At 41.9% G+C, this 23,648-nt stretch overlaps 2 protein-coding genes across 2 annotated transcripts in view; both read right to left on the bottom strand.

The window, feature by feature from the left end:
• CDK6 (cyclin dependent kinase 6) overlaps positions 1-6,956 on the bottom strand; it is a 236,727-nt gene extending 229,771 nt beyond the window's left edge. Inside the window, exon 1 of the mRNA XM_074272228.1 lies at positions 6,603-6,956. Coding sequence (XP_074128329.1) covers positions 6,603-6,835 — 233 coding nt within the window. The 5' untranslated portion in view covers positions 6,836-6,956. The remainder of the gene's footprint in view (positions 1-6,602) is intronic.
• Positions 6,957-7,012: 56 nt separating this feature from the next.
• Positions 7,013-22,484, bottom strand: LOC141543848 (uncharacterized). Its single transcript, XM_074269532.1, has 4 exons — positions 22,425-22,484; positions 11,294-11,401; positions 10,695-11,153; positions 7,013-7,285 (listed from the first exon to the last, which is right to left on the bottom strand). Exons 1-4 carry the CDS (start codon positions 22,482-22,484, stop codon positions 7,013-7,015), a joined length of 900 nt encoding a protein of 299 aa, XP_074125633.1.
• Positions 22,485-23,648: the final 1,164 nt, after the last annotated feature.

Below are 23,648 nucleotides of genomic sequence, written 5' to 3'. Positions count from 1 at the left end.
CAATGGGCAGTAGGGCAGAGGGTGTCTCGACGGTGAATCTGTTCCTTCCCAGAGTGGAATAGACTGCCTTGAGAGGCAGTACCCCCCCCCCCATCTCTGGAGAATTTTAAGCAAGGAGACATTGCAAAGAGGAATCTTCTTCAAGGTGCACTGAGATTGAATGGGGTCCCTCCTGAGACTCTGTGATCAAACCATGTAAATGTGGCCCACTGGGCTGGGAAAGAACCTTCGAAATGAAGAGTTTCTGGACTCTCCTTCCTCTTAATTGCTCATCATCATCATGACAGGGGTAGCAAGGATGGTTATTGGACAGAAAAATACCATAGGACCACAATTAAAAAAAAAAAAAAAGCACCAAAATTAAATCCAGAATTCTCCATAAAAAAATGCTTATAAACAAATTAATTTGTTTCTTGTGTTCCACAATTCACATCACCAACCCTTACTTAATGTTACAAGCCTTACCAATTCTGAATGGAGTCTGTAATTATGGAAACACTCTCTCTTTCTCTCTCCCTCTTCTCCCCCTTTATCCATCTCTCTCTCTCTCTCTCTCTCTCTCTCCCTCTTCTCCCCCTTTATCCATCTCTCTCTCTCTCTCTCTCTCTCTCTCTCTCTCTCTCTCTCTCTCTCACACACACACACACACACACACACACACACACACACACACACACAATCAACTTAAGTTAAGTCTCAAAGTGCTCCCAATGAAATCACAATCCAAGGCATTTCCCTAAGAAGCAATAGAATTCCTTGGAACTGGAATTGAAAACTTGGTTTCAAATTCCACCTAACACTCATGAGGGAGGGCAACTACATAGAGAAGCAAATACTGAAAATCTGGGGCCTGAAGTCAAGAATTGAGTTCAAATTAGATCATAGACATTTATCAGCTGTGTGATTCTGAGCAAGTCATGTAACCTCTGATTCAATTTCTTCCTTTGTAAAATGGAAAAAATAATAGTACTACTTCCCAGGGTTATCATGAGGATCAAAAATGAGACAATATTTACAACAGTGCCTTATTAACCTTAAACCGCTAGAAGTGCTATTATTATTTTTATATGTGGGTAGCTAGCTATTATTATCATGAATGGACAAGATATAACTTCTTAACTCAGTTTCCTCATCTATGAAATGGAGCTCTCCATACTAATACTCCTTATTTTACAGGATAAAATGAGATAAAAAACCAATCTTAAAATATAGAGGTATACTTTAAAAATGCCAGGTATGATATTATTCATCTCTGAATTGTCATATAGATTCTAGATAATCAGCCAAAGTTCCCTCTCTGTCTTATCTTCCAATTATATTGTACATGCATCTATTAAGCATGCACTGTATGCCAGGTTCTGTTATGGTATATATAGCAATCATTGCCCTAGACAAATTTACATTCTATTGTAGAACACAACATGTTTACATATAACTTGAAACAAAATATACAGAAAATGACTACAAGGTAATTTTTTGGGGATGAGGATGTCACTAGCAGCTGTGGGGCTAGGATAAAGAAAGACTTTTATAGAAAGTCATGCTTGAACTAGGAAATCTGGGAGTTAGAAATGCAAAACTATAAAAGCAGGGAGATTAGATGGGTCTCATCAATCAGTCAGAAAAGTAACCATTTATTAAGTACTTTCTGTGTGAACTATTAAGCTACTTGCTGGGAATAAAATACAACTAAAGAAAAAAGGTGAATTTAGTGGGACCACAGAATACATGATAGACTAATATATGCTAAGGCTGGAAAAGTAGGTTGAGGCCAGGCTGTGAGGGGATTTAAATGGCAAAGGAATTTGCATTTCTTCCTAGAATTAATAGGGAGCCCCCGTAGTTTATTGAGTAGGGGAATGACATGGTCAGACCTCTGATTTAGGAACATCAGTCTTCAAGCTGTGAGGAAGATGGATTGGAAAGGGGAGAAACTAAAGGCAGGGGTACCAATTAGCCGACTATTCAAATAGGCCAAGAGAGAGGGGATAAGGGCCTGAACTATGTAACAAAAAAATCATAAACCAGGTTCTAGCAAAAACTACCCCTTGGGAGGAATGAGGGACAATATAATTTTCCTTGATTTTTTTCCTCGATGACTTCTGGACATGCAGTGAGGCTGAACAATGTCCATGGCTTCCAAGGATGGACCCAAAGCAAAGGCAGGAAAAAATACCACCATCACTACTAACAAGAGAAAAAGTGTGGAAATAGAAAGAGTCGGGAAAAAGCTAAGTTGAGGAGTGATAGGATGCTATCAACATTTAGGCTGTCTGACTCTGAGAGAGATTCTTTTCTGAAAAACCGGATGCCAAATCCTGCAGTGTTGTTGTTGTTGTTGTAATTCAGAAGGAGATAGATATCTTGCCAACTAAGGGATTTACTGGGAAATTTCTAACAGACTCAAGGGTTCCACCTAATCTCCTCGAATAGCAGTTGCCTTTGTTTTTAATTCAGATGAATGTCCAGCAGAAACTACACCTAAGAGCATCCCGAGACTTGTCCTAGCATAGCCAGAATAACCTAAGTAAGGACCTAGCCACCAATTCCAAGAATCTATGAGATAACTCAGGATAAATCCATCATCTGTTAGAAAAAACAATTCAAAGTCCTCACTGTAATCCCCCTTCCTTTTACCCCATGGGGGTTCACAGAATCACTTCTTTACAGGAAGAATAACACTTTAAATACATCTATGTAATTATCCACTTCAAATAGGATATCTATATGGTAGGGGAAAGAAAACCACTGGGTATTTGCCCTTTGAGCTGAGCACATTGCCTAGTACAGAGTGGGTGGGAAAGTAGCTAAAGATCAATCAAATTCTATGGTGTGTTTCTCCTTTTTTAAATATTACAGGATTACTGCTGTTTTAGGGTTTTTGTTTTTTGGGGGGAGGGAGGAGTAATAACTGAAATGAAGTATGTTCCAAACAGTACAATTGCTAAGACCCCCTTCCTCTTGATGTTCCATTCAGTAATTTCAATGTAAATGAAAGAAAAAAAGAATATAGGAAAATAGTGGAGTTTTTTTTTTTTTATTAGAGGTAAGATAAAACCCAGAAATATGAAGCCTTCTAATCAGATTTCATCTTCTTAAGATATGCCCTCCTTCTTGATCAACGGCTTTCTTCCTCATCTTCTCAAATACAACGGTCTTTGCAATAGTTATACCAGACAGCATATCTTACAAAAGTTTCTTTGGTTTATTTCTTTTTTCCTTACTGCACCCTTTAAACTAGACCTATTCCTTCCCCGGCCTTATTGCTATGGCAAATAACAGAGATCATGCAGGATATAGGGAGATAAGTCGAAACTTCCTCATAAAGATTGTGTAGACACTTGGATTCCCAGGAAGAATATGGGATTTGGTATTTCAAAGGTCATTCTTGGGTCTCTGCTTTGATGACTCATCTTAAATTGTTTGAATTCTTACAGACATAGTTAGCAGTTCTTATTTACATAATATCATCCACAGATCCATAAACTGACCAGCAGGGAAAGTTGCTGAGGTAGCCATGGAGACAACAGGGCCGCCCCCTCGATCCCCCTTTCCCAAGCAAAGAACATCAACGAGTTACAGATTTTTACCAGTTGTGGAGAGAAAAACTACAACTCCATTGGCTTTTTTGTTTTATAATTTGAAACCATGAATCTTCACTAAGGGTACAAGATGGTGGCAGAGTGAACAATGTCAACCACACAGGAGGGAAATTCCAAAATTACTAAGAAACTCTCACACATATTTTCATGTTGATAGTTACTAAACAAGCTCCCCCATCCCCAATCTCCTAAATGGACAGGATCTCTGAAGGCCTGAATCATTTCTGCCTAGGTACCCCAGCATTTAGCAAAAGGCCAGGTCAGATGTGTTTTTTAAATGACTGTTGTGTTAAGATGAAGAATGAGAAAAGAGTTTTTCAAGGACAATTAGCTTACAAAATTTAAATTAGAAAGAAACTTAAAAAAAAAATTCTGACATTACTTATCCATTTTTCGTCTTCCTTTTGGTCTTAGGAAATGGCAGTGTCATTAAATGAATTTCATTATATCTATCAGCCGGGTTTCACCTTTTCACTACCAGAGGAACATTGCCTTGCCTAAATGGAAATGACTTTTTTTTTTTTTTTTAAAAGGGATTTTCATTAAGTTTTCCAGGAGTCTTTTGAGAGGAGACTTCAGTGAGGGAGACCAGAGAGGTTTGTTCTTGGCCCCTGGGTTTCATATTTCTATTATAAGGGATTTGACTTGAAAGATGCTAATTTTATCCGGAAGGGATATATTTTTTCCTTAGAGAGGAATTCGTAGCTATGAATTAGCATTTCAGAAACCCTTCAAAGTGACAGAGGGAGAAGGAATTTTCTGGTATTTGGATTATACAGACAGCAGATAGGGCTTTCAGGAGGGTAAGGTTCTGAACTTAAATTTCTGGAAAAGGATATCAAAGGATCCCACGGGTAGAAATCTAGCACTGAAAGGAACCTTATAGGTCTTCTATCTTTCACTTCGCAGATGAGGAAACTGAGAGCTGATTAGAAAATTAAGCAAATTTGCACAGGTGATAGGATCAAAAGTCAAACTTTCATGCTTGGAGACTTACTTGAGGATTCTCTATACACATAGCAGAAGGTAAAGAGGGCAGCTAGGTTGCCAAGTGGATAGAGCATCCAGACCTGGAGTCAGGAAGACCCAGAATTTTAAACCTCTGACTTTTACTAGCCTCGTGACCCTGGGCAAGTCACTTAACTCCGATAGCCTAATCTTCCTCTCTTAGAGAAGGAAAAGGAAATGACAAACCCCTCCAGTATCTAGGCCAAGAAAATCCCCAAAAGGTCAAGAGTCAAAACTAATAGCTTGAGGGTTAATTGGGTTAATTTGATTCAGACCAATAAGTATTCACTTATAAGACAGACAGCTGAGTCAAACAGATGCTAGAGACCCAGTTAGAAAATGACTCAGTTCCTGCCCTCAGGGAGTTTGCAATCTAAATAGGGAAAAAAAAAAACTTACTCCGAGCCCTCAGGAAGCTTTTTAAGTTAAAAGAAAAAGACCGGATGGTACCGAGGAAGCTAGTTGGGGGGAGGGAGGGAAGAGAAGGGGTGACAGACCAAAAGAGGCAATTTTACAATTCAAGGTAGGGTGTGACGGAGGAAAAGAGTTTAGGGGAAATTTTGGGAGAGTACAGTCAGGAAGGAGGGGACATCACAAAGCAGTGGGAAGTGTACTAGATTTGAAATAGGAGAATCCGTGGCCTTCCCAGAGTAAATCCCTTAAACTCTGACTTTCTGCAGGCTCTAAAACTAGGATTCCATGCTGTGTCCAGTCCTGACCAGGAAATGTTCCCAAACCGGGGACAAATCTTGTCCAGACTTGGCTCGCAGACTTCAAGTAATCGGGGTTACAAGAGACAAGACTAGGGGACGCCCCCAACTAGGAAGTCTCCCCCTACGTCCACTGCCATCTGGAAGGAGTTATTAACCTTGTCATCCATAGAAGTACCTATTGGGAGACTTGCTAAAGAAGTCCCCGGGTCCTAAGGAAGGCTTTCCTCCTCACTCAAACACAAAGCTTCCAGAAAACAAACAAACAAACACAATGCAGGACAGTGAGTCACTTAGAATCTAGAAGCATTAATCTTCTCCCCAAATCGGTCGGGCCAGAGAAGTCAGCGTCTCCGGGCGGGCTAGCACCGAGCTGCCTTGTCAATTAACTAAGCAATAGGGGCACTAGCCTTCCGGCGTCCCTCCGACGGTTCTCCAGCATCCCCATCGCTGACGTGCACCACACACAGCTAAAGGTGGGGACGCCCCGGCCCAGCCGCCGGGCTGCTGAAAATTCTCGAAACCCCAAGCATTTTCTGCAACATTACAGCAAACTGCCAACCAGTCCACTCCACCAACGTTCTCACTTTGAGTCTTTCGAAAATTCCCCAGTGAGTGAAATGAAAAACGTGGGGGTCCCCGGGGGCTTCTCGGCTCAGGTCCCCAGGAAACCTGGGGGGGGGGGGGCGGCTCGCGGCGAACACCGGGGCAGCCCCCGGGCCGGGAAGGCGGTGCAGGGCCAAATGGGCAGGCAAGTGGACGGGCGTCGGGGGCTTCGGAGCCCCCGAAACAAGCGTCCTTTACTTACTGGGTGCCCGGCGCCGCGCGGATAAGACCAGAGCAGCCCGAGTCTGCCCTCAGGGAGCTCCCGTCCGAACTAAAGAGTTAACAGGCTGGGAAACGCGGCTAAGCGCCAGCCCCTCCTCTAAGCCTCAGTCTCCCCATCTAGAAAGTGGGGTTACTGAAGTGGGCCGTCCTTCGGGCGCTTTCGGGGGCTCGAGGCAAGGACCCGACAATCAGTTGCACAAACATCCCTCCTCTAAGCCTCGGCGCTCCCGCTTAGGAAATGGAGATGGAAGCTTGCGTCCTCTACGTTTGGGGGGCTGTCGGGAAGCCAGAGTTGGCCCCCCAGACTCGCTTTCCCCACCTGTATCCCCAGGGGGTCACAATGCACCGGGGCGGCAGCCCGCCCGTCCGGGCTGGAGCCCCGCCAGCTCCCCGGGTCCGCGCGTCCCGGCCCGGCGCGCTCCGGCCCCGGCCGCCCCCCGAGCCGCCGGCTCACCTGACCACGTTGGGGTGCTCGAAGGTCTCCAGGTGCCTCAACACCGCCACCTCGCGGATGGTGGAGAGCGGCATGCCCTCCTCCCCGGTCTGCACCCGCACGCGCTTCAGCGCCACGAAACGGCCTCCGTTCTTCAGGTCCCGGGCCTTGAACACCTTCCCGTAGGCGCCCTCGCCGATCTCGGCCACGCACTCGTACTGCTGGTCAGCCCGGCTCAGGCCGTCCTTGTCCATGCCGCGGCCGGGCCGCCGGGCCGCCGCCGCCCCGGGCACACGAGGGGGACGAGGGCCAGCCGGAGGCGGCGAGGACGGGGGTCGCGCTGCTGCCGCCTCCGCCGCCGGGGCTGCCCGGTCGCGCTGCTGCCGCCTCCGCCGCCTCCGCCGCCGCCGCCGCTGCCTCTGCCGCCGCCGCTACCGCAGCTGCCGGACGGACGCGGCGGCCGCCACCTCCTCCTCCCGCTGCTCCTCCTCCTCCGCTCTCCCTCTCGCACTCTCTGGGTAGCTGCCGCTGCACACACTCCTCACCCTCACCCCCGCGCGTGCGCCCCCAGCCCCCACGCCTCTCGCTTCTGCTCCGGGCACCGGGGCTTGCTCCCCACCCGCAATCCTGCCGCCGCCGCCGCCGCCGCCGTCCGGGAGATCGGGGGTCCCGGGGGAGCGCTCCTCAATCCCAAACCATTTCACCTAAAAGAGAGAAGAAAAGTGCCTTCAAGCATCCCGGAGGGGCAGCTCTCCCGGATCCTCCCCAACCTCCCGCCCCCAACCCCCACCTTGCCCTTGAATCCTCCGGGGTTCCCTGGGCACTGGGCTGCGCTCAGGACGGTAAGGAAACAGCCCGTCTTTCTCTCCCGGCACGAGGCTGACCTGTATTTGTACCCAGAAGCTCCCCGGAGAAGTGGCTGGGGCCCCCGCGGGGAAGGAGGGAATCGGCTTGGACACAGCTTCTGCCAGGGGCGGGCGGAGGGCGTCGGTGGGGGGGGGGTCCGATAGGAAGAGGGGAGCCTAGGGGCACACTGGTCTCCTAATCTTCACCCTCATTATCCTGGGCGTCCCAAAAGTCTTTGTGGTTCTAAGCTATTAAGACTTTAAAAGGCTAAAAGACTATGGGGCCACTAAATAGAATTTCGGTGCTTTTCCAAAACCTCGCACTGCCCCCCAAGGAGTGGGATTTGCAAGTCAGTCAAGTCAAGCAGCATTTATTAAGCACTTAGAAAGTAGAAAGTACTGTGCTGTTTTGTTTTCTGGAGTTTCTTTTTTGTTTCTCCCAGGACTGCACCCTGAGAGGTTTATATGCAAGGAGTCCTTGGGGGTATAGTTGTGCGAGGCAAAATGGGGGGGGGGATGTGCAACAAAGTCTGAGTAAGGCTCAGAGGAGAAACGCCTATTTTCCCCCCTCCCAGGCCTTACTTAGGGGACTCTCCGACTCTCCATTAAGCCCCCTCTTTGAGGAGGGGGAGGGGAGAGGGAGGATGGGAGCAATAGCATTCCTTCCTTTGACTGCGAGGACCTCCCTCATAGAAGAAGCGCTAGCTGGCCCATCTCGGCCCGCACTCAGACCAAGGAGGTGGCGGAGGGGATTTGACAAAAGGAAGGAAGCCGACCGCCGCAGGGAGAATTTCTCCCTAGGGTGCATCGCGGGCATATCCATATTACCTCCAAGACTATCGTCCCAGAGGGAGATGATCCTAATTCTGTGTTTCCCTGGAATTCTTTTCTAAAGGTTCCTCCCCTAGAGCAAGCCTCAACTCCCACACTCACCCTCCATCCATTCTTCCTTAAACTACAGAAGGTATGGGGGGGGTGTGTGCAAATTCTGAGCCCCGGGGGTATTCGAGGAAGGGGGTGGAGTTAAGTTTTGCCCCGGGCGGGGCAAAACAGCTCTCTGCCCTGTGGGCACGAACCAGCCTGGGAACCTCAGGTCTGCCTTCTTCCCTGCAAACCCAGCTCCGGTCTCAGATGCCAACCAGGTAGCAGACAATTTACTGTAACTGCGGACTTTAGGGAAATGCATGAATCGGGGCTGGAACAACTCCGAGAAAACCCCGGGGGAGTGGGGTGGCTAGATCTCAGGAGAGATCTCCACCCGTTACAGTCTGGAAGACAATGCGGCAGCCCCAGGGACCGCCTGCAGTTTGGGGGCGGGGGCCTGGAGAAGGGCAGACCCCGCTCTCCCCACCCCCATTCAGTCACTCTGACCTTGCCGCTTCACCCCAAACCCCCTCCCCCGCGTTCCTGGCCCTACATTTTTCACCCCAGCAACCTCTCCGAATTGGATAATTCTGAAGTACCTGAGAGGTTCAACCCCAGGTCCGCTCGCCTTTGGTCATTAATTACAAAGCAACAAGCGATAATGAATGAAAGTAGCGACCACAATAGACTTCATGGAGAGCAGAAGTCAGAACTGTGTAAACCCCCCCACCCCCACTACACTCACACATGTCGCTCAAAAGTTTTCCTTAAATGGTGAGGGCGAAATCACTGGAAACACGCTAAATAGATTCACTGGGACCTCCCCACTGTGGGTCTAGGGCCACACAGGTAGCCGCAGCCGAGTCCCGGCTCCGCCAGCCTGAGACACCGTCGCCTTCCGCAGGGCTCCAGCCCAGTCGGGCCAGGAGCCGTCCTGTCAATAGAGGCAAAGCCTGGAGGTGTCCCACCCCCGCAGGAAAAAAATATGCCCGAAAATCCCAAACTGCCTCCTTAGGGCCTCGCACACCATCCCCTTCACCCAGTAGGTGGTTGGGGGAGGGGGCTCTGGGCTGGGTTGCTCCTCTCCTTAGCCCCAGGGTCTTTTTCTCCCTCATTTCTCTCTGTCTCACCTTTCCCTTTCTTTCTTTCTTCTGGGTTTCCCTTCCCTCTGCCTCTCCCCCTTCCCCAGCCCCCCTTCTCTGCGGCCGGCCCAGGCTCAGTCTGAGACAAGCAGGAGAGCTGGTGCTTCCCCCCCTCCCTCCCTTACTTTTTTTTCCCTTGCTTTCCCACGCTGGCTGAATGTGACTTGACCCCATTTCAAAAAAGTTTGACATAGTGCTTCAACATTTCCGCATTCCTCTGCGACTACAAAGGCTGCAGCCGCCTCCTTCTGCTTTCTGTCTCTGCTCTCTCTCTTCACAGTCAATGAAATCCTTCATGTGCCTCAGCCCAAGCCTGCCAAATACCGTCAGGGTCGCCACTAGCGCAATGACAAGAGGCGAGCCCCAGCCAGGGGAAAAGACACACAGCTAGGGACGCACAAATGCACAGACGTCGGCGGAGACGTGCGTGTGCATGGATGCATACAGAGCATATGTGCCATGCACGTGGCCAACTTAGTCGCTCCCCAGGGCACTAGCTCGGGGCCACGTATTTTTGCTAGGGTTCCAGGGTGGGGGTGGGGGGGGCGGAGAGTGTGACTGGGTTTTTTTTTTTTTAAACGGAAGCATCCCTTAAGAACGGATGCAAATGTATATTCTTGTGTCACCCTAAAAGCATGGGCGCCGACGGGTTTTGGACACAAGTCCAAGGACATTCGCAAGCCCGTTGGAGTGGACATCAAGGGGCCTGTTGTTTAATTATCACGTGGAGGGGAGTTAACAGCTCCCCTAGAAGCGTCACCAAGGACGCTGGGGGGGGGGGGCGGGAAGGGAGGGATAAGAAGTACCTGGGGGTGGGGGAGGAAAAGAGTATGGAGGAGCGAGGGTGTCCTGGGAAGGAGATGCGCAAGGGTTTTAAAAATGCTAACTGGCGAGAGTGTGATGTCAATTTAAAGTTCCAATTGGAAAAGTTCAGAAGAGGCCGAAAAAGCCCGGAGCTGCAGTGTGTTTGTGTTTATGCCCGCGGGCAGCTGGGGGGCGTTCGGGGTCCGGATGCCCCCAAGCCGCGCGAGTAAGGGTCGGCAGCTCAGTCCAGTGCCAAGGGCAGCCGGCCAGCCAAGTGACCACCCCCTCCCCTCCCCCAGCCTGCATTCCAACGCGTCCTTCACCCTGACCCTCGGGGGTTCCGGCGGGGAAGGGGTTAACCCGAGCCAGGGCTGCGAGAACCCCCTCTCCTCCTAGGCCCCCCCAATCCACTTCCCCAGGCTGTCTCCCTCCCCCCCCACCTCGCAGAGCTCCCTCACCTGGAGGGGCCCGGCCGACTTCCCCCCCTCCCCGGCCGTCCAGGGAGTCAGTCCCTCCGCACGTGTCGGGCAGTCCGCGCGGAGCAGGTAGCCCGGCAGCCGGGGCCGGAGAAGGGACAGCGCGGCCGGGGTGTTGGGGGGCCCGGAGAGCCGAGACCAGCGGAGCGGCGGCTGCAGCGGCGGCTGGGGCCGGGGCCGGGGCTGGGCCCCACTCGGGGGCGGGGGAAGGAGGAGACTGGCTCCCTCCCAGAGCCCCACCCGGCCGAAGGGAGGGGGTCGCGGGGGGACGCGAGGCACCGTCTGGGGTCCCGGCTCGGAGCGCAGCTCAAGGCAAACGTGCAAATGAAAGCCTTCCGGAGGAGAGGCAGCCCCAGACGGGCCGCTTCGGGGGCCCCCAGCTCCTGCTCGGCTCGGCTCCCCTCCCGCAGCCCGCACTCTCGAGCTGGGGGCGGGGAATTCCTAAATGAAAGTTTCCGGCTTTCACTGGGGGGGTGGAGAGGTGGAGAAGGGGGAGAAAGCGGAGCCTGGGTTCTCGGGGACCACTGGGTGGGCTGGCCGAGGTGGAGCTCCTAGATGGTAAACTCCCCGAGGGCAGCGACCTGGCCCGGGAGCTGGAGCACCGCGCCGAACTCCGAGCCCGAGTGGGCGTTTAATCCAGGCGTGCCGAATGGAATTGGAGCTGGCCGGGATTCTGGCTCTGTTGTGGGCTGGAGGGGGTGGGAGAACCCCAAACAACCCAGAGTCCTTCAGAGGGGCCAAGGGGGTAAACACTGCACCAGAAACTTACAATCAGGGCAGATGGAGAGCCGTGCTCAATCCCCTCAGCCCTGCCTGCCCGAGCAGCTCGCAGAGAGGAAAATATTCTTCTGTCCGAGCACTTTTCATTTTCAGGATGAGCTACATTTGTTTTTGTTTTCTTCGCTTCCTCTGGGAGCTGTCAGGCACTCTGATAGTTAACGATCTCGGTGATGAGGCTGGATGGTTCACAATTATTAAGTAATTACCAGCTGCTGAGGCTCACTAAGGCATTTCTGGTAAGCTAAAGGACTGAACTTGAGTTTAAAAATAAATAAATATATAAACATATATGTACATATATATGTGATAAAGAAAAACTGGATTATGATCTGATAAGTTGCAATTCAGATGCATTATTTGGAATACAGAAATATGAAACCTTAAAAAAAAAAAAAACTCTGACCTGCTGAGAAAAACAAAAATTAATTGAGATGAAAAGGAGATTTTTGAGGGGAAAATCTTCGTGATTTACCTTACAGAAGAATTATTTTTAATGAGTGCCTTATTGGAAATAGGTAAGTGTGTCAAAACAAATGTCGTTTATTTATAAAATTCCAGAAACACTTTAAGTTCAAATGAATAAAGTCAGATTTTTTTTTTGTTTTGTGGGAAAAAATTAATCCTCCAAAATTCTGATTTGCATTTGAAAATATTCTCATTGTAAATAGTATCTGGCTTTGTTGAATTAAACTTTAATTTTCCAGGCTACTGATTGCACAGTGTGATTTTTGTTCTTCATTAACAAAAGATTACATCCTATGTAGCTGTTTAAGTGATGGTGATTAAGCGTAAAAAAAATTCTTTATGGCTTCACATTCTGAATTCCACTAAACTGATTATCCTAATTTATAAATATATTTTAAATGGTATAAAGGACTAATTCTGTATAAAATAAGCTAAAATGTCATCAAATAAGCCTGATCATTTGAAATAAATTTTGTATAGAGAAGATTTTTACCTTAATTAAAATTATGGACAGACTACCTTTTTTTAGAGATGTCTCGAAGCAATTGACATACCTTGAAGTTTTAAAAGGGTAATCTTCATCCATCATAAATGGATAAAACATTATATATTGTGATTGTCCCATAAAATTAAAGTTTGAGCCTAAAGCATACAATAACAAGTGCCATTGGTGATTACATACCTATTAGTATTTTTAAAAACTAAACCAAAACATCAGAAGGATATAGTTAGTGTTAATGAAGCTATTTTAAACTAGAAGCAATTGTCAAGAAATGATCACAGGCTTAACTTGCAATTAGAACAGTTTCAGTAAACAAACAATTTGAAATATAACAAAAGAGCTGTGAACAGTTTCAAGATTTTCTGAAGGGGATCCTGTCTACACTGAATTCCTTTCTGTGTTGTCACTGAATTGGTCAACATTTAAAGCTTGGCTGGAAATTCCTCAACTGAGTGTTATGAGAAGTCTTGCTCACATAAATCACAGTGAAACAAGTCATATATATTTTAACACACAGTTCAGATGGTTTTTATATAGTCTGCTTTCATTCATATTGCTTACCTTTTATATTGATTTAACCTTATCCATCCATTTTTGTTGTTGTTATTCCTTGATTATGATTCATTTATATCCAAGTCATTAAAAAAAAAAAAAAAGTGCCCAGAGGCTTATTTTCACTTAACTACAGTTAGTTAATACCAGGATGTTTTTGGTTATGGATAACATCTTCTAAAGGTAACAGGTTATCACAACAAAATATGTATGAAGTTTATACACAATGAAGTAAACTTGGTTTCCATTTGATGAAGTCTTCTTCAAATGAACACAATATAGTATTCAAGAACACTGATGTAATTTCAGTACTTTGAGACTGTCCTAAACAGAAATCCTGAGTTATAAAACCATTTTATTGATTGTGATGTTGGAGAATTAGAATTCCTGGATTCCATTTTCCTTAAATATGCTGTTTTAGGTTGCCTTAGAAAACTGCAAGATAAACAGATTTATAGATAAGATATTTGTAAAAAATTATGTTAAAATGGAATTTTTAAAAATTGGTTAGTATACAAATGGTAATCTTCCCTGAAACTGAGGATAATTATAGCATGTCCCTCACAGAATTGTTGTAAAATAATGTATGAGATGTTTTGTAAACCTTAAAGCCCTGTAGAAATGCTAGCTGTTGTTACTGTTATTAAATTATAAAAAAGTGTTGTGTTGACTATTTGAAATAACAAAAATATTTTTCAAAAATTACTTAGATGGCTCAGCACTATCATTTATTTGTACAATTACTCTTTTTTTCTACAAAAGTCCAACACTTACTATTCCAATAAAAACATTTCTATGTCATCAGTTTCTTTCACCTAAGTTTTGTGAAATTTTAAATTTTTTATTTTTATCTTGTGAATTTTACCTTTCTAACTAACCTAAAAGATGTTGTTTTCTAACAGATAGAATACAATGTTATATCATCTTTTTTCCATGATGTTTTCATTTCCTTCTTTTTTAAAATAGAGCCCTGACATGTTGCTCTGAATTTCATGTAAAAACAAGTCCTATGTAAATTTGTCCTAGTCTCTTAAAAATCTGAATTTTTTCAAGTTTGTGCTTCAGTCTTTGATATAATCTTACTTGTCACCCATTTGAAAGTGACCTGTAGGTTCTTTACCTTTTTATTGTTAACTATGACCTGTTAAGCTCTATTTGAGCAGTGCAAGATCAAAAGATTTTTATATTTCCTGTAAAAAGATAAACAAAACAAAAAAAAGTATCTTTGGAAAATACAATCTTCTAGGGCTTCAAAATTAGGAAGGAAAAATATTTAGACACTTCTTACCTTTTAGAATATTGTTTTCATATTCTATCATTACTCTGTAGCATGTCCATAATATTTTAATTATGTAATTGTCCTGTTTGAGATTATCACCTAACCTTATTTCCTTTCCCCCTTTTGCTAAGGAATTCATATATATATGTATATATTTCTGACAAATACCTTTATGGTAATAGCATGTTGTTTCAACATGTTTTGAAACAAATTCTTGGAATCCTACAACTTCTTTGAGAACTCTGAATAATCTGAAAATACCATAAAATCATATTTATGAAAGATGGTGGTGATAGTTTTGAATTCATATCAATCTATAGAGTCACAATGTTTTTGTTAATTTGTTTTAAGTTGCAATGATTTTATCTTTTAAACATGATCCCACAGTTGCATTGCCATAATCATCTTTGGTTCTATCCAAAGATATGATGAAGTTTTTTTTAGATAAATAATTCAGATTAGCCATGCAAAGTACCAACTCTTTTTTGGTTTTCCTTTTTGAGGGAGAGGATGGTAGTGGTTATAAAATTGCAGGTAGAAAGAAAGAGAAAGAAAGTCAGACCTGGAAAGAATCTAGTGAACTGCTGGCCACACACAGGTACACATGAATTAAGCAAATGCTTTAAGCACATGATGTTGTGGGGACAATAGACTAAGCATGAACACATCAGATAGGGAGTAGACAACCTAATGTTTTTTAAAAGGAACTGCACTTATGGCTGTCTCGAGCAGTTAAATCTGTCTTATTAAATAAGATTACCTAGTTAATATCTTCATGTTCATATAATATTAATTTATATTTTCCTGTTTTATATTTTTTCCCTTGCATATAATATAGACTGAATATAACCCCCTTGGTCATTTTGAAGAGAGTATGGTATCCTCCTGTGGATCAAAGATTTTACCATTTCTTTTTCAAGCTCTACTATCAACCAATTAACTTCTTTTTAAAGTCACTTAATCATCTCTGCCTTAGTTTCTTTACCAATGAACTGAAGGTAATTTTCCCCTTAAATAAAAAACAAAACAAAAAAACCCAACCTTTTGCCCCTGGAATTTCCACAATCTCTTCCCATCTCCATCTGTAAAAATTCCTCTAGAAGTATGTTTATAAATCATCAGATGAACAGTTTTCATGAAATTCTAATAAGGATAAATATACTAATCTCAGCATCATTGTAGGTAGATGGTTTCTGATCTGTCTCAGAAAAGATTGTTACTAAATAGTGCAGAATAAGACTGACTTTGGAATAGCCAGCAGAATATTTAAACACACTCTGATATTTGCTTTCGCTTAAAGAGGTTGTTTGAACATTCAGGTGAATGGGAAATCTAGCTTTTTTGGTTGAAGACAAATCAGATCTCAGGTTGCCATTTGGTTCAAATATCTGGGTAGGGGTTAATGATTATTTACATGAAAAAAAAACTAACAAAAAATGTTATTAAGTAAATTTTAGGATTTTTTTTCTTTTAGGTAATTTAATATTTAAAATGCAAATATTTTTGTGATACCACATTGTAGACATGTACTAAGCTGGGGGGAAAGAAGAAAAATAAAGAAGATTTAAGCACTAATAATCCTGATGATTTTAAAAAGCCAAAGGTAAGCTGTGATGAAGCAAGTTTGAGTTTGATACAACATAACTTTTTGGTCTTGGGAAGCTTGCTCACACTTGATAACGCTATCATCTCTACAGGAGCTAAATATTAGGGCAATAGTTCTTGAAGTGTGATTGATCAAGATTCTTTCATGGGGTCCACAACGTCAAAACTATTATCATAATAATATTTAGATGTTATTTGTCTACTAAAGTACTTTTCCCTTTTCAAATTACATATCTCTCTGAGGCTAGATTTTCTTCATATCCTTCAACCAAAACAATATATTAAAACAAATTGAATGTAGAGGCAGATATGAGAATCCAATTTATAAGCCAGACATAAAAGAGAGGACAAAAATATGTAAAATAATGCCATCCTCCTCACTAATTTTTTTTTGTTTTGGAATATATTTTTCATAAGAATGATATTTTTGTTAACATGTAATGGGCTTGTTATTGTTATTTTTAAAGTGAATTATTTTAAAATCGATCCATTTTGAGTTCTAATGTGGCAAATAGAAATAGATGTAACCCATACCCCCCAAAAAAATACAATCTCTTTGCCTCCTCAATACTTTTAACATTTTTAATTTAAAAGATTGTAAAGAGCAGAAGTTTAAGAACTGCAGACCTATAGGATAGAGTACTTGGCTCCTCCTAGAGTACTAATTTCTTCCTCACACATTTCTTCAGACTTTAGAGGCCAGTTTCTTAACTGCCTTTGATTCAATGTCCCCATAAATTGGAGTTGTTTCTTTTTTCCCCCACTGTGAAATTCTTTATTTTTTATTAAAGCTTTTTATTTACAAAACATATACATAGGTAATGTTTCAACACTGACCCTTGCAAAACCTTCTGTTCCAATTATTCCCCTCCTTTCCTCCACCCCCTCCCTTAGATGGTAGGTAGTCCAATACATTAAATATGTTGAGATATGTTAAATCCAACATATGTATACATATTTATGCATTTATCTTGCTGCACAAGATATATCAGATCAAGAAGGAAGAAAAAAACTGCGAAAGAAAACAAAATGCAAGCAAACAACAAAGAGAATGAGAATTCTGTGTTGTGGTACACACTCTATTTCCATGGTTCTCTCTCAGGTTGTAGATGGCTCTCTTCATCACTGAATAAGTGGAACTGGTTTGAATCATCTCATTGTTGAAGAGAGCCATGTCCATCAAAATTGATCGTTGTATGGTCTTCTTGTTGCCGTGTATAATGATCTCCTGATTCTCCTCATTTCTCTCAGCATCAGTTCCTGTAAGTCTCTCCAGGCTTTTCTGAAATCTTCCTGTTGGTCATTTCTTATAAAGCAATAATATTCTATAACATTCATATGCTACAATTTACTCAGCCATCCTCCAATTGATGGGCATCCATTCAGTTTCCAGTTTCTTGTCACTACAAAAAGGCTGTTACAAACATTTTTGCATGTATGGGGCCCTTTTCCTCCTTTAAGATCTCTTTGGGATATAAGCCCAATAGAAACACTGCTGAGTCAAAGGGTATGCACAGTTTGATAACTCTTTGGATAGAGTACCAAATTGCTCTCGAGAATGGCTGGATCTGTTAAACAGTTCCACCCACAATGTAACAGTGTCCCAGGTTTCCCACATTCCCTCCAACATTCGTCATTATCTTTTCCTGTCATCTTAGCCAATCTGACAGATGTGTAGTGGTATCTCAGAGTAGTTTGAATTTGCATTTTTTTGATCAATAGTGATTTGGAGCACCTTTTCATTTGACTACAAATAGTTTCAATTTCTTCATCTGAAAATTGTTCATATCCTTTGACCATTTATCTGCTGGGGAATGGCTAGGAGTTGTTTCTAAGAAGTGATAATCCTTCAGAAGGACACTATTAAAAAAAAAGATTAAATAATGCAAATTGTTCTGCCTTATCCAAAGAAGATAATATAGTTCAAAAGAAAGAACTCTAAAATGAGATACCAAAAATCTGAATTCTAGTCTTGCTTGTGATGTAACTGTTGATTCAGTTTGATAAACATTTATTAAGTGCTGGATACTGTGGGTATGAGGGGTAGGTAGGTATGGGATTCAGAAGCTAGGAGGAGAGAGAAGATGTGTAATAATAATGTATATTCTCATATACTAAGTGCATAGGAAAGATATGGAATGCTGCAAGATTTTACATCAGAGAGAAGGTAACATCTGAACTGGGCCTTTTATAGGACAAGAAGAATTTTGGTATTTTTAGCCTTAGTTTCCTTAGCACTAAAATGAGACAGATACACTAAAGGAATCCAGCTCTAGGAATCCATGGGGAATATAATATCTACTTACTCATTTACCTAGAGGCTAGCCCTACACTGAAAGACATTAGCAATTTCCTTGGCTTCCTTAATCTTCAGAACCTTCCTGTTCCAATCCATAATTCAGGTTTCTGTCAAATTAATTCTTGTTAAAATTTTTTATCAAGCAAACAGCCAAATGGAATAGTGATCCAGACTTGGAGTCCAAAAGATCTAGCTTTATATCATCTCTGATACATTTTTTTTTCACTTATCAACAAGCATTTTAAAGCACTACTATATGGTAGGCACTTGAATTACAAAGACAAAAGTAACAGTCCTCACCCTCAATATGTTTACACTCACACTTAACTATGTAACCTTAGGAAAATTGCTTAACTTCTCAAGGCTCAGTTTACTCCTCTGTAAAACCAAGTGGGTGAACCAGATCACTTGATTTTTTCCAACTTGAAATCTATGTTGCCATCATGTATATAAAAAAAGAACCTTGTAACTGTAAAGTGTTATAGAAGTGTCACTTGTCATTTATTATCATTCTGCATATTGAGAACTTACATTAATATAGTTCTACTTTAAGCCTTGATAGAGTGTTTTATATACCTCTTAGCAGAGTTCTAGACCACTTTTGTAGTTGGATGAAGTCTATGTATCCCTTATCAGGAAAAAATAGAATAAAATACCTAAATCACAAAGGAAACAGATCATAGAGAGATAAATGTATCAAAATAATTCATAAAAATAAGTTTGAGATCCCTATTTAAGGGATCCCCACTTCACAAGTAGGAGGAATCGAGGTGAATCACCCTAATTTTTAAGAAAAGCACCCTGAGGGAAATTATTTGCCCCAAATCATATAAATTTGTAATATTAGAAATATTATCAAACCAGGACTCCATTTGGTCCTATTATACTCTGGCTCAGTAAAAATAAGCAAGTTTTACTGTACATATCCTTTGATGCAACAGTGTCTCTACTGGGTCTGTATCCCAGAGATTTTAAAAGAGGGAAAAGGACCCACATGTACAAAAATGTTTGTAGTAGCAAAGAACTGGAAATTGAGTGGATTCCCATCAGCAGGGGAATGGCTGAATAAAATATGGTGAATGTAAAGGAATATTATTATTCTATAAAAAATGATGAGCAGGCTCATTTTAGAAAAGTCTGGAAAGACATGAACAAATGCTAAATGACATGAGGAGGACCAAGAGAACATTATACACAATAACAACAAGATTATATGATGATCAACTGTGATGAACTTGGTTCTTTTCAACCATGAGTTGATTCAAGGCAATTCCAATAGACTTGTTCTGGAAAGTGCCATCTGCATCCAGAGAGAGAACTGTAGAGATGAATGTGGATCAAAGCACAGTATTTTCATTTTTTGTTATTGCTGTTTGTTTGCAATTTATCAAGCAGAATATGAATTTTCAAAATGTATTATGCGCACTGATGTCGCATTATTTTTTTTTAATAGCTTTAAGAGAGGAAGAATATTTTCTTGAGAAAAAAAAAGAGGAACTGAGAACTTAAAATAACAAACTCATTAAAAAAAACTGAATCTGTGAAATAATAACATCAATGTGTAAAGCTCCCTGCATTGTAATTTAGAGTTATTTGGATCTTTAGAAGTCAAAGTACTTCACATATATTGTATTTAAGATATACTTCAACATGTTTAACATGTATGAGACTGCCTGCCATCCAGGGGAGGGGGTGAAGGGAAGGAAGAGAAAAGCAGGAACAGAAGTGTTTGCAAGGGTCAATGTTGAAAAATTACCCATTCGTATGTTCTGTCAATAAAAAAGCTATAAAAAAAGGGGGAAAAAAAAGAAGTCAAAGTACTTGCCCAGATTTACACAGCTAGTAAGAATCAGGTCAAGACTTGAACTAGGAACTTTGAGACTGTGAAGCTGGCTAACTCTACTCACTAAAAAGCAATATCTTTCTTTGCACACTTACATTACTTTTGTAGCTACTTTAATCAATAAATAATAAATTATCATTATATTATTAAATCAATATTTGACTTAGAAGAAAATAAAGCTTAGAAGGCACTTTTCAGACAAGGCAGCTACCATGCAGACATCAAAATCTTGCAATATAGAATTCTGGAGTTAATTTCATTTTACCATCTTCTGCATAATAGGAGATATAAATTTACTAAAGGTGCTCTCTCCAGGGTCATGGAAGGAAGATGGGACAGTGTGGTGTGGTGGATAGATTGCTAAACTCCTACTTAGAAAAACCTATTTCTTACTCTTACCAGTTGGGTAACCATTGACAAGTCATTAAACATTTCTGAGCCTCAATTTTCTCATCTGTAAAATGGGACTAATAATATCCATAACACTTGCTTCACAGGTTTTATTTTTAATGAGGAATATGTAATGTACTTTAGAACCTTAAAGTGATATAAAAATGTATTCCTTTATTCAACAAGTAATTCTTTTTTATTAAAGCTTTATATTTTCAAAACATATGCATGAATAATTTTTCAACACTGACCCTTACAAAATTTTGTGTTCCAAATTTTCCCCTCCTTCTCTCCACTCCCTCCCTAGATTGCAAGTAATGCAATATATGTTAAACATGTTAAAATATACAAGTAATTCTTAAACAGCTAAGTACAAGACCCTGTGATAGGTACTAGAGCAGCCAAAATGATAAAAAGATGAGTTCCAATCTTATGAGAATATATTGAAAGAACTGGGATTGTTTAGTTTGGAAGGACAAGACTTGAGGGGATGCTTGTCTTCAAACATGTGAAGAGCTGATATGTAGAAACAAAGAACAGATCCAATAGAAAAAAAGAGTTGATCCAAATGCCAGAACCAGAATTTACAGGAAGAAGTTACAAAGAGTCAAATTTTGGCTTGATGTGAGCAGAAAACTCCAAAACAATTCAAGCTGTTCTAAATGAGGAATGGACTACCTGGGTAGCCAGTTCTCCATCCCTGGAGTTCATCAATCTATCTAATCTAATCTAATCTAATCATCTATCAAGAATGTTATAGTGATGATTCCTTTTATGTCTGGGTTTGATTAAATGGCTCTAAAGATTTTTTTCCAAATCTCAAATTTTGTGATTTTGTGATGGAAAAACAAAAGAACCGTGCCTTGGATTTAATCAGGATATAGAACCGCTGGATGAAGAAATTTTCTCTTTTATTGCAAGGGGTTGACACTTTTTCAGTAACTTATGTTTTAGAATGCTGCCTAAAAGCAATAAGAGGTTAGGTGACTTGCCATATATATCAGAGTCCGACTCAACCTAAGTCTTCTTGGCTCTCAGACTAGCTCTCCATCTAATAGTCATACTACCTGGCCCCAGTTTTCTCATTTCTGTAAAATGAGCTATTTGGATGAAATGGTCTTTGGGTACCCTTCTAGTTTTGATTTTGTATATATGTGTACCTGTATGTTATTGTTATATGTAATGTTATTATATATAGAAAAGCAAGCATACCCTTCCATAAAAATGGAGAACATCTTCTGTGAACACCTTTCTCCCTCTTTAACATTTGGTGGATGTCAGTGCTCAGCCAGTCAATAAAATTACAGGACCTATATGTTACATTATTTTGTAGACTACTAATGCTTACTCTTGTCCAGTTATGTCTAACTCTTTGTGATCCCTTTTGAGGTTTTCTTCCAAAGATACTGGGGTTGGTTTGGCATTTTCTTCTCCAACTCATTTTAGATGAGGTGGTGAATGGGTATGAGGCCGATTTGAACTCGTCTTTCTGATTCCAGGCTTAACACACTATCCACTGAGTCATCTAGTTGCTTACTCTTAGGCAGTGTTCGCTTTTGAGGGGACAGGCATTGGACTCTGTGATTTCATTAGGAGAGGGACAGTCCTGTATCAATGCAAGTCAGCATCTTTGAACTTTGCTCAGGGTCTTGAGAAGTTAAATAGCTTATCTAACCCAGGTCCGCATGCTATTGGGCCAACTTGTTGTCAGTTGCTCCATGTTGTCTATCTTGGGAGCATGTAGACTTTCAAGTGCATACAATATAGTTAGTGCCCCTTTATGAACATTATAAAGATGCTGGTACTTAATAGTGCTTCTTTTGCATTCAAAGTCTCACAATTGGTAATTGCCAATGAAAATTCCATATTTGTTGTGTACTCCATCTAAATATATGGGATGATCCAGTAGGACACCTCTGATGTGAAGGCATTCTGAGATGAGCTTTTTTCAGGGTTGCTTATCCCCCATTGGTATTCACCTTTCACTCAATTCTCACCTGTGGATCCAAGAAGCTATAGCATGCACAGCAGCCACACCCTGGTAGAACCATCTCCATCATGGCAGGCAAACTAAATCAAATTGAGGCTTCAAACCTGTTGGTGAGGTAGGTAGATGTCTATCCCGAGTACATGAAGACTTTCCTTGCTAGAACAGGTGGATGAGAACAATTTGTTCCAAGAATCATGAAGGAGGATGCTGTGGAGCACTAAGAGGAGCACTAAGAGAATATATATATATACAGAGAGAGAGAGAGAGAGAGAGAGAGAGAGAGAGAGAGAGAGAGAGAGAGAGAGAGAGAGAGAGAGAGAGAATGAGAATCTTTACAATAGAAGGAGCTGTGTTTAGGAAGAATCCTAAAAGTTGATGCTTTCTATTCTAGTTTAATGTTTATTCAGTTGTATGCTTCTCTTCAATGTGTAGCTAGCAATATTGCTTAGACTCTTAGAACATGGACTTCTAAAGGGCGTATTTTTTGCACTGTCACTTTGTTTAATGCCACATATAGATAAATGCTTAATAAATGGATTGCGGTGTTGAAGGTACTTCCATTTCTCACTAAAACAAATAATGACATCCAAGCAGAATGATCTGTCTTCATACAAGTAAAGGACATTAGGTCTTTCATAGAAAGTTTTTACAAAGTAGCTGTTTTTCCATGAACATACTTTATGAGCCAAATACTTAATAAATTGAGAAGTAGCCGGATATTATAATACCCATCATTCCCTGTATAATTGGAATTGGAGACCACTTCGAAATTTGGACGAGTAGCCTTCCTATGAGAGTACTCAAATACTTAATCTCTTTGAATATGTTTTCAACTTCATGGAGCACCAATTTTGAAAAGTACGAATAAATCTTTGAAAGTGACTTGGGGGGCAGCTAGGTGGTACAGTGGATAGAGCACCAGCCCTGAAGTCAGGAGGACCTGAATTCAAATATGACCTTAGACATTTAACACTTCCTAGCTGTGTAACCCTGGGCAAACCACTTAACCCCAATTGCCTCAGCAAAAATAATAAAAGAAAGTGACTTGGGAAGATAGTTCATTGTAGAAGTTGAGGAAAGGAGCATTGCTTTGAAAAAAATATTTGAATTACAAAAAAAGAAAATCTTTTTGTTGGTGATATTAGTAACTAACATTTATATAGTCTTTAAATGTTTTTTGGCCATATATTGTTTCATTTGGTCTTCACTACAACTTTGTGAGGTACATAAA

The sequence above is a fragment of the Sminthopsis crassicaudata genome, chromosome 5 (assembly GCF_048593235.1).
Source record: "Sminthopsis crassicaudata isolate SCR6 chromosome 5, ASM4859323v1, whole genome shotgun sequence".
NCBI classification, from domain to species: Eukaryota; Metazoa; Chordata; class Mammalia; order Dasyuromorphia; family Dasyuridae; genus Sminthopsis; species Sminthopsis crassicaudata.
This window is presented reverse-complemented; position numbering and strand designations above follow the sequence as displayed.